The 13,573-nt window shown below is 30.3% G+C and overlaps 3 protein-coding genes across 3 annotated transcripts; 2 read left to right on the top strand and 1 right to left on the bottom strand.

The window, feature by feature from the left end:
* Positions 1-5,357: 5,357 nt before the first annotated feature.
* On the bottom strand, positions 5,358-6,669 carry LOC107492407 (uncharacterized). Its single transcript, XM_016113431.1, has 2 exons — positions 6,592-6,669; positions 5,358-5,726 (listed from the first exon to the last, which is right to left on the bottom strand). The coding sequence occupies exons 1-2, from the start codon at positions 6,667-6,669 to the stop codon at positions 5,358-5,360; spliced, it is 447 nt and encodes a 148-aa protein (XP_015968917.1).
* Positions 6,670-9,688: 3,019 nt separating this feature from the next.
* Positions 9,689-10,159, top strand: LOC107492437 (glutaredoxin-C11). Its single transcript, XM_016113458.3, has one exon. It carries the CDS (start codon positions 9,726-9,728, stop codon positions 10,032-10,034), a length of 309 nt encoding a protein of 102 aa, XP_015968944.1. The 5' UTR covers positions 9,689-9,725; the 3' UTR covers positions 10,035-10,159.
* Positions 10,160-12,500: 2,341 nt separating this feature from the next.
* On the top strand, positions 12,501-13,352 carry LOC107492436 (monothiol glutaredoxin-S11). The gene is made up of 2 exons (XM_016113457.3): positions 12,501-12,669; positions 12,767-13,352. The coding sequence occupies exon 2, from the start codon at positions 12,808-12,810 to the stop codon at positions 13,114-13,116; it is 309 nt and encodes a 102-aa protein (XP_015968943.1). The 5' UTR covers positions 12,501-12,669; positions 12,767-12,807; the 3' UTR covers positions 13,117-13,352.
* Positions 13,353-13,573: the final 221 nt, after the last annotated feature.

Genomic DNA, 13,573 nt, shown 5'->3' with positions numbered 1-13,573 from the left:
TTTATATTTAAAAATAAATTTGTTACAAAATAAAATAAAAAATAATTTTTTATTATTTTAATTTTTTAAATTTTAAAATAAAAAGTAAAAAAATTACTTAATTGGCTTACGTTACCGATTTAGTTGTTGGGGTTGGTTTTCTTTTGACAGTCCAAACATGTCCTATAATTTTTAATCGATATTTAAATTTAAATATTTTTTTTATCTTAACCAGATAAAATAAGATAATAACAGTCCAAATCTTATTTTTGACTTGGGCGTTTTTCTTTTTAGGTACTAGAGACTTTAGTACAGCTTATATTATAGTTTGCTCTCACTAGACTCTTTTACAAAAATAAGTAAACTTCCTTTTTAAGAGCATCAACTTCACGCTTTCAGTAATCAGGTGCCAGACTTCTCCCAAGTCCCAATAATCATTGTCACGTGAGAGATGGGTAAAATAATCAAATTCCTCTTTCAATACTTCTTTACATGCCAATTGAGGTAAATTATATTTTATTTTTTCATGGAGTATAAATAACACTGTAAATTTTTTATTTCTCTTCTTTTGAATTATTTTGTATTTAATTGTCAGGAAATCCCAAGTGCGTAAGTCTTGTTTTACCAGTCTTCCAATCGATATAATTACCGACATTTTTGTTAGACTTCCTATAGAGTCTGTTCTGATTTGTAGATGTGTTTGCAAGCATTGGAATACATTAATTTCTGATCCAAACTTCGCCAAGTTACTCTTTACTTATACACCTCCTACTACCATGATCCGACACTTACATTCAAGAATCTTTCACCTAGTTGAATATGACCGAATTAAATGGCATGAAAGAAAAAACAATCCATTATGCTGCAGTGTGTTTGAGGTCCTAGAACCAAATAGTAATAGTAGCATAAAACTTGATCCTAAATTTGAGATTCCTCTCCCTGATCCTAAATCAATCCAGGGTAGAAAAGTTTATGTTGATGTGCTTTCTTGTAATGGTCTTTTTTACTTGAGTTGTTTAATGGATAGAGACATTTCACTTGTTTGCAACCCAATAACAGGTGAGTTCATAAGACCTCCAAAAATACCCGCAATCCTGAAACCCTGCAAGCAAATATCTTGGGGTTTTGGTTTCCACCCAAAAACTAACCAATACAAGGTAATGAGAATACATATCTCTAAACATGATCATCATATGGTCGTTGAAATGCACACAGTTGGAACATCGACATGGATAAATATTGAGGTAGATTATCCCAAGCATTTAATAAAATTGTTTGATTATTCTACTTATTTAAATGGGGCACTTCATTGGATTGGTATGGATGTTGATGAAAATATTTCGATATGGGCTTTCAATTTTGACACGGAGAGGTTCCAATCCTTTCCTATGGCGCCAAATGATCAATATCCAAACTTTGCCTTATTTGAATTCAGAGGTTCTCTTTGCTTGATTTATTGTAATGAACTGCTGGCCAAAACATGGATGATGGAAAGATATGGAGTTGGAGAATCTTGGGTTCCAATTTTGACCACATCTCAATTACATGGTTGCTTAACCTACCATGATAGTGAAAATCAAGAGTTTAAGATTTTTGCGAGTCCTTGGTATGATCCCAAGGTTCATGGGTACAATGTTGAAATAATTAGCCATGTTCCTATTCTTATCCCACTGAAGGATATTATCATTGGAGATAATGTGGAGGTGCAGAATATTTACTCACGGCATAATTTAAATTGAGTTATACTGTTTGTTAGATGTAGAAATTTTTTGTTTAATTTTGATATTTTTTTATTAATAACAAATTTATACTTAACTGTTTTGGATTCACACTATAATGCTCACATCTTATTTGGTTGCTTAATTATTGTCTCTAACTATTTAGTAATATTTGCAAAACTGTTACTAACATTCTTTTTTAAATTAGTATAATTTGAAATATAATTTAAAATTTAATTTATAATTCCTGTTTTAATTTTATTGGTTTAATCATCTTTGACGAAATAAAATTTTAAATTTTGAATGTTAAAAAATAAATAAATAATTTATTTGGGTATATATATATATATATATTTATTTACATTTTTTATTAAATACTTAATTATTAGAATAATCAAAATTGTTTACAATAATATAAAAAAAATTATGATGAAATGCAACATACGTGTTTAGTATAAAATACTTATTTAGAGACTCATTTTTAATATATTTATAATATGATTGTATAATTATATGTTGACTACTGTCGTTATAAAATTAAATAAAATATAAAAATACTAAGTGTGCATTAAAATTAAATTAATAAAGAATGAGGTAGAAGAAGTTAAGAATAAGAGGATCATTCGTAGATCAAGAACTAGGCATCAATCTATATAGCTAGATACATATTATTGTAATAATAACATTTGCATTATACTAAGTCAAAATAATTAAAGAAAAATAAGGAAGATGTATCTTGATAATTGAGTACCAGTATAGCAATAATAGTGGTGCTAATAAGAGATGGCTTAGAGTCATTTTTTTAATAATCTTGATGTAGAAAAGAAAGAAAAAAAGGTTGTTTGTTGTTTATGCCATGACATCTAATCCAATAAAAATGTTAAAACTATTTTTTATAATGATGTTTATTTATTTTCACTTTAAAAATGACTTATAGAAAAAAGTAATGATTTAAAAGAAATAATAATGTTTTTAAGATAAAAATAAAATTTTTATAACATGTAAAAGTTAAATTTTATAATTACTATTTAATAATAAAAAAATATTTTTATATAAAGACAATCATATAATCTTAATTAAAATATTCACTTTATTTTATATGCTACTGTATATTGTAGCATGCATCACACAATGTAACTTCCTATGTTAGAGAAGATGCTCCTTACTTAGTCTCACTTGACACATGGAGAGGCATTTAATTACATGAAGGTTGAATTTAATGTGATCGGCAATGACAAAATAATTTGTAAACCAACAAGATTGAGATATAATAGCAATGAGAAGGTCTAATGTGGCAATTATAGCATTATTTGTCTAATAATGAATATTCTTAGGGACTAATTAGTTTTATAAATAATTTTGGAAACTAATTTATTTAATAATGAATATTTTAGAGGACTAAATTAATTATAAATTCTCAAGATTAATTTATCTCTTTTGTAACGTGACACTTAATGTTTGATGTGATAATTTAACATAACACAGACATAGAATAATAGCTGATTTTTTGGTTATAGAGGGGGTGTAGGTGCTTTGCAAGGATATAGAAGATGGGGTTCTACACCGTTATGTGGGATAACTTTTTTATCAGAATTGGTGTGGAGAAATCGGATCCTTCGAATTCTTTGTTTCCAAAATTTATATGCAAATCGGATGGTCCGTTTTATTTGGAGAGGATACTCACATAATGAAAACCGGACTCTGCAATTTCTTATTGAACAAATCGGATGGTCCGTTTTGTTCGTTGGAGAAGTAGGTTATAGTAGTCGCATGGTTCGAGTTGTGCAAGATTTTGGTTTTTTTTAATTCACAATAAATGAAATCAGACCATCTGTTTTTATTATTATATATTATTTTTGAATTAGGGTTCACAACTCGGTTGGTCCGAGTTCTATATATATATATATATAGTTGTGAAGGTTCCCGAACCATAGATAGCCGAGCAGATCTTGTTCATCTTCTTCGACTTCTTTTCTTCTTTCTTAGGGTGTGGGGTCTGTATTGTTGGGTTGAAAAAAAATAGTTGCTGGTAAAGTTTTTGTTTTTGTTTTAGTGAGTAATAGGAATGGATGATAGAGTCCTTTTGAAAGTGTATTATTTTGGTCAGATTTTGTTGCAGACGCCTGATGGAGTAAAATTTGTTTGTGAAGATCCGTTAGATGTTGTTATTCCCTTCACAATTTCATTTGAAGAGCTTAAAGGCGTGATTTGTGAGAAGATAGATTCCGAGATGTCTAGAAAAATATCATGTATTTTGTACAGATATCTTGTACCAGTATTTGGTGGATTCGTTCAATTTCAGACAAATATATAACGGACGAAGCGAGCATGCAAGAGATGTTTTCGATGTATATTGAAAGTCGTGCTCAAATCTCGTTCATCGAGTTGTACATCGAATTCGAACAATCTGAGGCCGACCGAAATATTTTACGGGAAGACTACAATAGTGACACTGAGGAAGAATTTGAAAGCAATTACGAAGTTGTTGGTCTAGACAGAGATGAAGAGCAAGGTAACGACACTATGGCTTCGAATGTGGCAGACGTGGCAAATGCACTCACGAAAGAGGTGCCTTTTGAAGAGCCATCTTTCATGCGTGTTTTGGATTTGGAAGCCATGCATGCTCCAGAATTTCCAGGCTATATGAGTACAGGTACTCAATCTATTATTTGGAAAAAAGTTTATTTAGTCAAGTTTAAGATAAAAATATGTTGAGATAAATAGTATTTTGCCAAGTGGAGTGGAGTATGCAGTTGACCTCCGTCGTCAAAGATGTGACTGCGGTGAGTTCCAAGTGGACCGGATTCCTTGCCGGCATGTGTTTGCATGTTGTGCAAATCAATGCCTAGATTGGCAGGTGTATGTGCATGACGTCTTTAAGATGGACCAGGTTAGACGTGTTTATCGAGTTAGATTTAGGCCACTAGGGAATCCTACTACGTGGCCTTCTTATAATGGTCCTCGATTCGTACCGAACCCGTACCTAAGACGCATTTCTAAAGGTCGGCCCAGGAACTATATCCGGATCAACACGGTCAGCAGAATATGCAACCCACACAAACTGACAACAGTAAAGCAAGCAACTAATTAAATTCCAAATAAGTAAATCACTAGACCTAACCCACATACAATGTCAATGCAAACACACCTGACCTTCCTGAAGTTCATCCAAGGCCTTCCTAAAATGAGCAAGCTTAAGAAATCTATAGACTCGGTCTCCACGCTCCCAGTTTCGCCACCTAATATGACGCATGGCGTTAACACAATTGGTTTCTAAACATGAAGATACCAGGTAAATGTAAAATAGTCTAACCTGTTTGCAAGCGGAAAACTGCGAGGTTCCTTAGGAACCGGTGCTAGATATGGTAGGCGCATCCATGCCCAACACAGTAGAAGTATCAGCGGACCATCTATTTCCTTACAATCAAAACGTGATGCTCTGCATAAACTCCTGTACAGGTGTGCTAGGCATGCTGATCCCCAACTGTACTGTCCAATACTAGCAAAATCATTGAGCAGAGGCAGATACTTCCAATGGACAGATGCCCCAGCTTTGTCTCCAAACAAGATCGTACCGATCAACAACATGATGTGAACCTTAACGTACACCTGTATACTGTTCTCATCAGTCAACTGTAACCTTTCTTTTAAATCCCGTAGCTACGTCAGTTTTATGCCGCTTCCTCGACAATCCAACTTTCTCAGTGAGACCCTAAATTGGTGCAGACACTCTGCCTCTAAGCCGTCAAAACTGCTCAAAGTCATCCCTGTCACTGGAAGACCATCAGTCGAAAGACCAAATATCATAGCCACATCTTTCAGTGTCACCGCACATTCACCAACCGGAAGGTGAAAGGTATGTGTATCCGGGTGCCACCTTTCCACTAAAGCATTTATCAGTGCTTTCTGACATTGCACCACTCCAAACTGGGTGACATGGTAAAACCCGGTTAATCGTAAATGCTCTTCCGCTCTCTCATTATACCGATCCGGAGGGACAGTGTGATCACAGGTCAATATCCGTGAACCCTACAAAAGCATAGCAAAATCACGATTCAAATTACACAACTATCATACATAAATATAAAAAATCTAATTATACTTATATTAAATCCGATTTACTAAGTACTAACATTTTTATCTTTAATTTTAACATATTTCTGTCTATTAAAAGGCTACCAATAAAGAAGTAATTACTACAAAAAACGGAAATATATTATACTGAAAAAATATAAACAACTCATTCTTAATACTAATCTATTATACTGAAAAAAATTCTAAAAAATAATTACTTACATTGAAACACACATGTAACTATTATTTAAACATATAACCATAAATTTTTAAAATTAATTATAACAATTAACTATTTTACTCTAATTTCAAATAAAATTACAAAAATTTATAAACAACTCATCATTCTTACTGATCTATTCATATTCGAAAAAAAATTCTAAACAAAAATTAATTATGTTTAAATCCACTAATCGAACTATTATTTACATACATATTCCTCTATTTTTAAATTTAATTAGAACAGTTATCAACTAAACAACAATCAACTATTAGACATATATATTTTTCTAACTATTATTAAAATATATATTACTAACTTTCTACAATAATTAACTAACCGGGAACTACTACTACTAATTCTTCTAATACATTACAACCAAAAAATTTCGAAATTTTTTTTTTAACTATCCATTATATTACAAACATAGAAGCAAGAACCAAGTTTAAACATTTATTTTTAAATTTTTGTGAATAAAACTATACACTAACTCACATATATATCTTTCAGTTTAACTCCTAACAATCATAATTATAATTAAATTTCTAAACATAACAAATATAATTCTGGAATATAAAAAAAATTAACAAATAAACTTACATAATCAAAATAGCCGATATGTTTTACAATGTGAAATTCTGGACGATCAACATTTCTAGGTTTTGATTTCTTTAACATTTGAGTTTTTTTGAGTTCAAAGAGATGAGCAGAAATGGTTGAGAGAGAAAAAAGATGAAGGCTTCGAAGCTGGCTGAGGAGGAAAGGGAAAGTGAAATTCTTCGTACGCATGCAATAGAGGGGGATGGTTATGTTAAATGGGCACCGTACTGGGGAGCACCTGGCCAACGACACGTGGGTGGGATTGGCAACAAATCGGACGGTCCGCTTTGGTAGTAAGAATTCGCACGGTCCGAGTTGCGTCTTTCCAGTTGCATGGTCCGACTTCTATTTTTCCTAACACGACCCCAATGTCAAGCACCCCTCCTCCCCATATCAGCGTCTAGCACCAGTTGTGCCTCCATATTAAAATTCAAAAGCGTAGAATAGTTTCATTATAAATTGACAGAATAAAATAGACCGTTAAAAATCAATACGATTTACGAAATTAAATGTTAGAAACTAATAAATTAATTTATTTTAGTTGAAAATTAAAGTATTTAGTCTAATTTTTTTTAAAAATTAAAATGAATAAGTACTCAAAAATAAAATAACAACCCGAATATTTTATCTTTTGCTTATCAACTAAAACCCGTTAAGTGTTTTGGATAACCACATTAATTGCTTTGTGAATTTCTCTAGATTCGTATATTATTGACTCATTGAGTCGAATTACCTAACTATTTTACACAAATTAAATCTGTGACAAGATATGGATCTCTAAGCCCATTCCCGCCCTTAATTAGGCATGAACAATGAGAAGTCTCACAATATCAATATCAAACCAACCGCATACACACACTTTATCATATTCCCTAGCTTCTAGTATTTTCAAGTTGACATTCTCTGTCTTCCCCCTTCATACAGTTTGCTAATATGATGTGTAAGAATCCCTCCTCTTTTGGATAAAGTAAGCTTTCTTGGATATTATATATATTCAAGAATTATCCCATCCCTCCCTAAAGTTAATGTGATCACTCATCAGATCAATGCTACACAAGAGAATAATAACAAATCAATAAAAATTATTATTTTTTATATTAATAATTGATAATACAAATAATTATAAAAATAGATATAATTAATAAATATATAAAATATTTTATACTGTTGTTACTCAAATGATAGTTTTGAGAATCAGATCAAATTAATTGGTTTAATCGAATTAATTAAAAATCGATTATTAAATTAATTCTGTCTAAGTAAAAAAATAATTGGCAACAAATAAATCAAAGAACAAAAAAATCTGATTAGTATATATAAGTTAATTAATGGAATTTGTATTTTTTAGTAGTTAACCGATTTAAAATAATAAAATACAATTTTTTTTAAAACAAATTATATATTTTACATAAAAATATATTATTTTATTATGATCGATTTGATTTTAATTAAATTTTTAAATTTTTGAACTCTAACTTTATTAATTTAATGATGGATTTGTTTATCAATTTAATGATGATCCGTTTTTCCGAACCTTGGTAAAATTAAGCTCTACATAATATGAGTGATTAATTATAGTGTCGTTACATTCACACTCCCCAGTTTCTAAATTTGAAGAATATTTTTTCCCTTCCCATAACTAAAGGGACAAATACTCATATCCAAGAATGTCGGATCTAACAACTATTTATGGATTCCGATTCCATGAATCTGATGCAGGGACCAAATATAGATGAGAAAGTAAGAAAAAGTGGAATGGAAAATAAAATAGATAAACTCACTCTTGATGAGTAGTCTTATCTGATCTTCAATTCCTCCACATCACCTTCTTTCTCTTGAAGCCAAGCTAGCAGATAGCTTCATCATGTTCAGAAAACAAATGCATAACACTTGATGACTTTGTTCAATATAACTGGAATCTAAATTATTATTAGCTCCATAATCATTTGCCCTTTAGTTTATGCTTTTTGGGCAGCCCCATCCATACTTTTTTTATTTTGCATTATGCTCTTTTAATTTAGAAGTATAGGCTGTATTTGTAATAACCTTAGAGGATGAAATATGTCATAATTTAATAAAATTATTGCTATGGTGTTTAAAAGATTATGTGTAATTTATTAAAAAAATTAATATTTAATTTCAAAAATATAAAAATAAATATTTTTAAATATTTAAAATTTATTATAAAAAATAAATTAGATAAAATTTAGACTTCAAATAATAAGTACTGTAGAATTCAAAGTTCAATAATATCTTGGGTTTATCTTTCTTTGGTAGTTATATATCGTTAGTTAGTCGGTTACCTTATGAATACTCATGCAGATGACATGTATACCATTCTTGTCCTCTGACCTTTCATTTCGTTAATTAATTAATAATTAATAATATATACTAATTGTAATCTCTAAAGTCTAATGCCGATATTTGATTCCATAATTAGTTTAACATATTTAATCGACAGTACATGGCATTGATTTTGTGCCACCTGCCTCTAAGAAGTTTTGCTTATTTAATAATATTATTCTAATTCTGTTGATATATATAATATAAGAAAGTTTTATATATTGATATTTTTATTAAAATTTAGTTAATATTTAATTATTAAAAAAAATACTACCGATATAATATATATATTTGATGCCGAAAGAGTAGTCTCTTTGGACAAATAAATTAATACACATCGTTTTTATTCCAAGGTTTGATTGCATGTACGGCCATCTATCTATCCCAAGATAGATTTAAAATTGAATTATTATCACTAACATAGTTAGATGCTAAAATGCAACTTGTTCATATAGAATTTGCAGTGTCACCATCGACCAAATGATCACTTAGCAGCATTATTTGATTTATTTCCCTATTCTTATCCAACCAACTATCTGATCTGAAGCAACTTTTTTTTCTCTATAATTTATTAATATATGTATGTATGTGTTTCTCTTTCCTATATATCCATTTAACTATACAAACAAAATTAATAAAATAAAATAAAATATAATGCAATAATAACCCACAAGCATGCATATGAGTATATGACCAACAACCACTATAAATAAGAGGTGAATGAAATCTCAAAAATCCACCAGCACCAAATAAACATACACTTAAGAACAACACATACATCTTGGTTGTAAATGGATAGAGTGAGGGATTTGGCATCAAAGAAGGCAGCAGTAATATTCACAAAGAGTTCATGTTGCATGTGCCATAGCATAAAGCAACTGTTCTATGAGCTAGGAGCAAGCCCAGCAGTGCATGAGATTGATAAGGATTCATATGGAAGGGAAATGGAATGGGCCTTGAGGACTTTGGGTTGTAACCCTTCAGTTCCAGCAGTTTTCATTGGTGGAAACTTTGTTGGTTCATCAAAGGATGTAATATCCCTCCATGTTGATGGAACACTCAAACAAATGCTCATGGATGCTAAGGCCATATGGTTCTAGCCACCTACCTACCTATCATCATCATCAAAATTAAACAAATTAAGCTCCTATTATATATACACCAAAAGTGGTGTTATTAAAGGAGCTTTTTGCTTTTTACTTCTTTTTTTTTTTTCTTCTTTCTAGCAGACAATTATCTGGGGCACCCTTTTTCTTTTTCTTGTGTGTGTGTCCTGTTTGTTTGATCACTTGTATGAAAATCAAACTTGTCTGTATAAAAAAGAATGTCTTTTGTTTTAATTTGGTACCCTTTTTTGTTTTCCTTAGTTTAATAAGTACATAGTTCTTTGTGTATGTCTACCAGGGTTATGAATCATGATCATCAATTCATCATCAACATATGATGTTAATGCAAATGTTACACCCAATATAATGTTGCTCTAAAGATACTAAACAATAATACACTCACCACTCCATATACCATATTGGCATATTGCTATCAACTTTGGTAAGAATAAAGTACCTAGATAGGGAGAGTATCACTCTCAGGTATCATCCATCTAGTAGTAGATCAGCAGTGGTATTTGTAATTATATATATTTTAGATCTGTTTATAATTATATAATATAATTTTTATCATTAAATGAAATATAAAATTCAAATTCATATTTATTTAGCACCGGTTTAGAAAATTTTAAAAGTAACTTTTTTGAGTTTTTGACTCATGAAAATAGTAATATTAATGTTTGGTGCAAATTTCAAAATCAAATTGCAGCTTTCTAAGAAACTATTTAGGAGCTTATAGAGAAATAAAAAAAAATGACTTCTCTCGTAATACTATTATTTTTTATCACATTTCTATAAAATAAGTACTTTTAGAACTAGAAATTCAAATACAAAATAACTTATTTATAAGTTACTTTTAATATAATCATTTATTATTTAAGTTATTTTTTTAAAAATAATTTAATTAAATTGTTTATCCAAATTTGACTTTAATAGTCTAAAAAGTCAAACTCATTATTGTTGTAAATAAATAGTGAATTTGATAAAGAGTTTTTTTTCTCTCTTTTAATTTGTAATTAATTTGTGTTGTATATTTAAATCAGTTATGTGTATAAAATATATAACATATAATAAAAAAATAATTAAATAATATATATTTATATACAAATACAAAACGACTAATTTAATAGTTAATTTTTGACTTGAACATAACATATTTGTTTGACAATATAGAATCCTAAAGTTGTTAAATAGAAATACCATTTTTGTCAGTAACAAGGAATAAAATGGAGCCATAACAAGTGTGTGACTATAAACAATGCATGACTTTTATTATTCCAAGTGTGTGAAAGATATAAGTAGGGGTTGATTCGTAACCGCTAAATTATTTGGGCACCCGGTGCAAGCTATGGGATAAAAAGCATGCCACTAAGCTTTGCTATGTATAAGCCATGTTATATAATTCAAACTTCATATATAGCTAGGAATGCTTAATTACCTTCATAAGCATGAGTGTGTGAGAGAGAGAGAGATTATTCTACATCTAGAACTTTATGTCTCATTTTTATTATTATTATTATTATTCCTTCATATCCGACAAACTATGCCTGTATATATAAAATTATATAATCCAAAGTTACTATTTCTAAAATAATTTATCTGCATGAGCACTACGTGAAGTGCAATTGTCAAGCATGCATATTTATTAAGTTACTACAAAAATTTTAAAGAAAAGCTAAGTGAGAAAATAAAAGATAGCATGAAAATATTTTATATGTGTCAAATTAATGAATTTTTTATCTTATAAATTTTTTATTATTTTTTATTTTTTTCAATATGGACTAACTTCATACACTTTTTACATACATACCCCTATATATAGGTATAGTATACGTATACTAATTCCATGTATGTGTATGATAAAAAGCTGGTTTGAGTAGTGAGAGAGAATCATACAAGTTGGGTGGGTGGAACATGAAGAATGAAGAATCTCACAGCCACCGAAAGCCAACTCATCCCTTCTGCACAAGGATTCAAAGCTCTTATTGATTATATATGCATCAGAATCGGGTTTAAATTGACCATCCCTATTAATAATAAGCATTTCCAACATTATTCTATTTACATTATGCAAATTCATAAAATTAAATTAAATCATGATGCCAAATTGCATATTATATATCTTTATTCACTCCAGGATATCGTTTTCATTTCATTCGTCCATGCTGAATAAAAATAATCTTATACTATATGGTTGGTGTCATGCATATATAGCCAGAGACTACTATGCAGTATGTATATATATATAATTATTGAAGGCATATGCGTGTTAATATGTCTTCCCAACTTGCTCAAAACCGAATAGGGATCATTCATCATCATCATCACTAATTAGTTGGGTATCTATAAAGCAAAACCTCTTTTCAGTGTTTGTGTATGTGCCATTGCTCTTATTGCATCAAAGAAAGTGATGGTTCTTATTATAAACTTGTCCCTATAAATAGTCTAGTACATACACCATCTCATTTCAAATAACCTCATCAACCTTCATATATATACATTAAAAAAGAAATTCTATATATATATTTCCAAATTTCCTCCTTTATCAGCCCAGGACAAACCATTGGATCGAATTCAAACTCAGGATTGAATTCGGTCTAATGGTTTGGGAGTTCTAAATAAGTCTAAGGTAATCTAAATTCTAAACTCTAAACACTTATATATATATAAGGATTTTCTTTTTCTTCTTGTATAACATTATGTTTTGTTTTTTTCTTCTGGAACAGAGTTTTGTACATACATAGTAGTTGATCATCAAGATTTGAAGATGGAGAAGGTGACAAGGTTGGCATCTGAGAAAGGGGTGGTGATCTTCACAAAAAGCTCATGCTGTTTGTGCTATGCAGTGAACATTCTGTTCCAAGAAATAGGGGTGAGTCCAGTGGTTCATGAGATTGATCAAGACCCTGATGGAAGGGAAATGGAGAAGGCTCTAATGAGGCTAGGTTGCAATGCACCTGTGCCTGCAGTCTTCATTGGAGGGAAGCTAATGGGGTCCACCAATGAAATCATGTCCATGCACCTAAGTGGTTCACTCACTCAACTCCTCAAGCCATACCAAACTTCATTATCTTGAAACAAATGGAAAATTCATGAATGAACTAGTCCTCATCAGTCATAATAAACTGGCTTGAACTTACTTAATTAGTAGCAGTAGTAGTAGTATTAATTAGTCTCTCTCTCTCTCTCTCTATGTAGTGTTTTTAATGTATGAAAGTTGTGCTCTCTAGCATTTGATTATTATAGCTATCATGTATCATGTAATCTGATAAATATTATAATTATTCTTAATGAAGTTTGATTTATCCAAAATGCTACAACTTCCCATTTTATTTGTTCACTCTTTCTTCAATCTCTTAGGAGCATATATAACTATGACAAAAGACTAATTAAAAGAATGCAAATCCTTCTCAATGTTCATGCATATGCTATAGCCTCATATGCAGAAACAGGATGAGAAAAAGTGTAATGTAAAATAGAAAAGCATTTCAAGCTTTGACAATTGTTTCAAAGAGAGAATAGAATAGAATAGC

This window comes from Arachis duranensis, chromosome 6 (assembly GCF_000817695.3).
Source record: "Arachis duranensis cultivar V14167 chromosome 6, aradu.V14167.gnm2.J7QH, whole genome shotgun sequence".
NCBI classification, from domain to species: domain Eukaryota; kingdom Viridiplantae; phylum Streptophyta; class Magnoliopsida; order Fabales; family Fabaceae; genus Arachis; species Arachis duranensis.
Note: the sequence above shows the minus strand (reverse complement) of the source record. Positions and strands in the feature narration are given on the sequence as shown.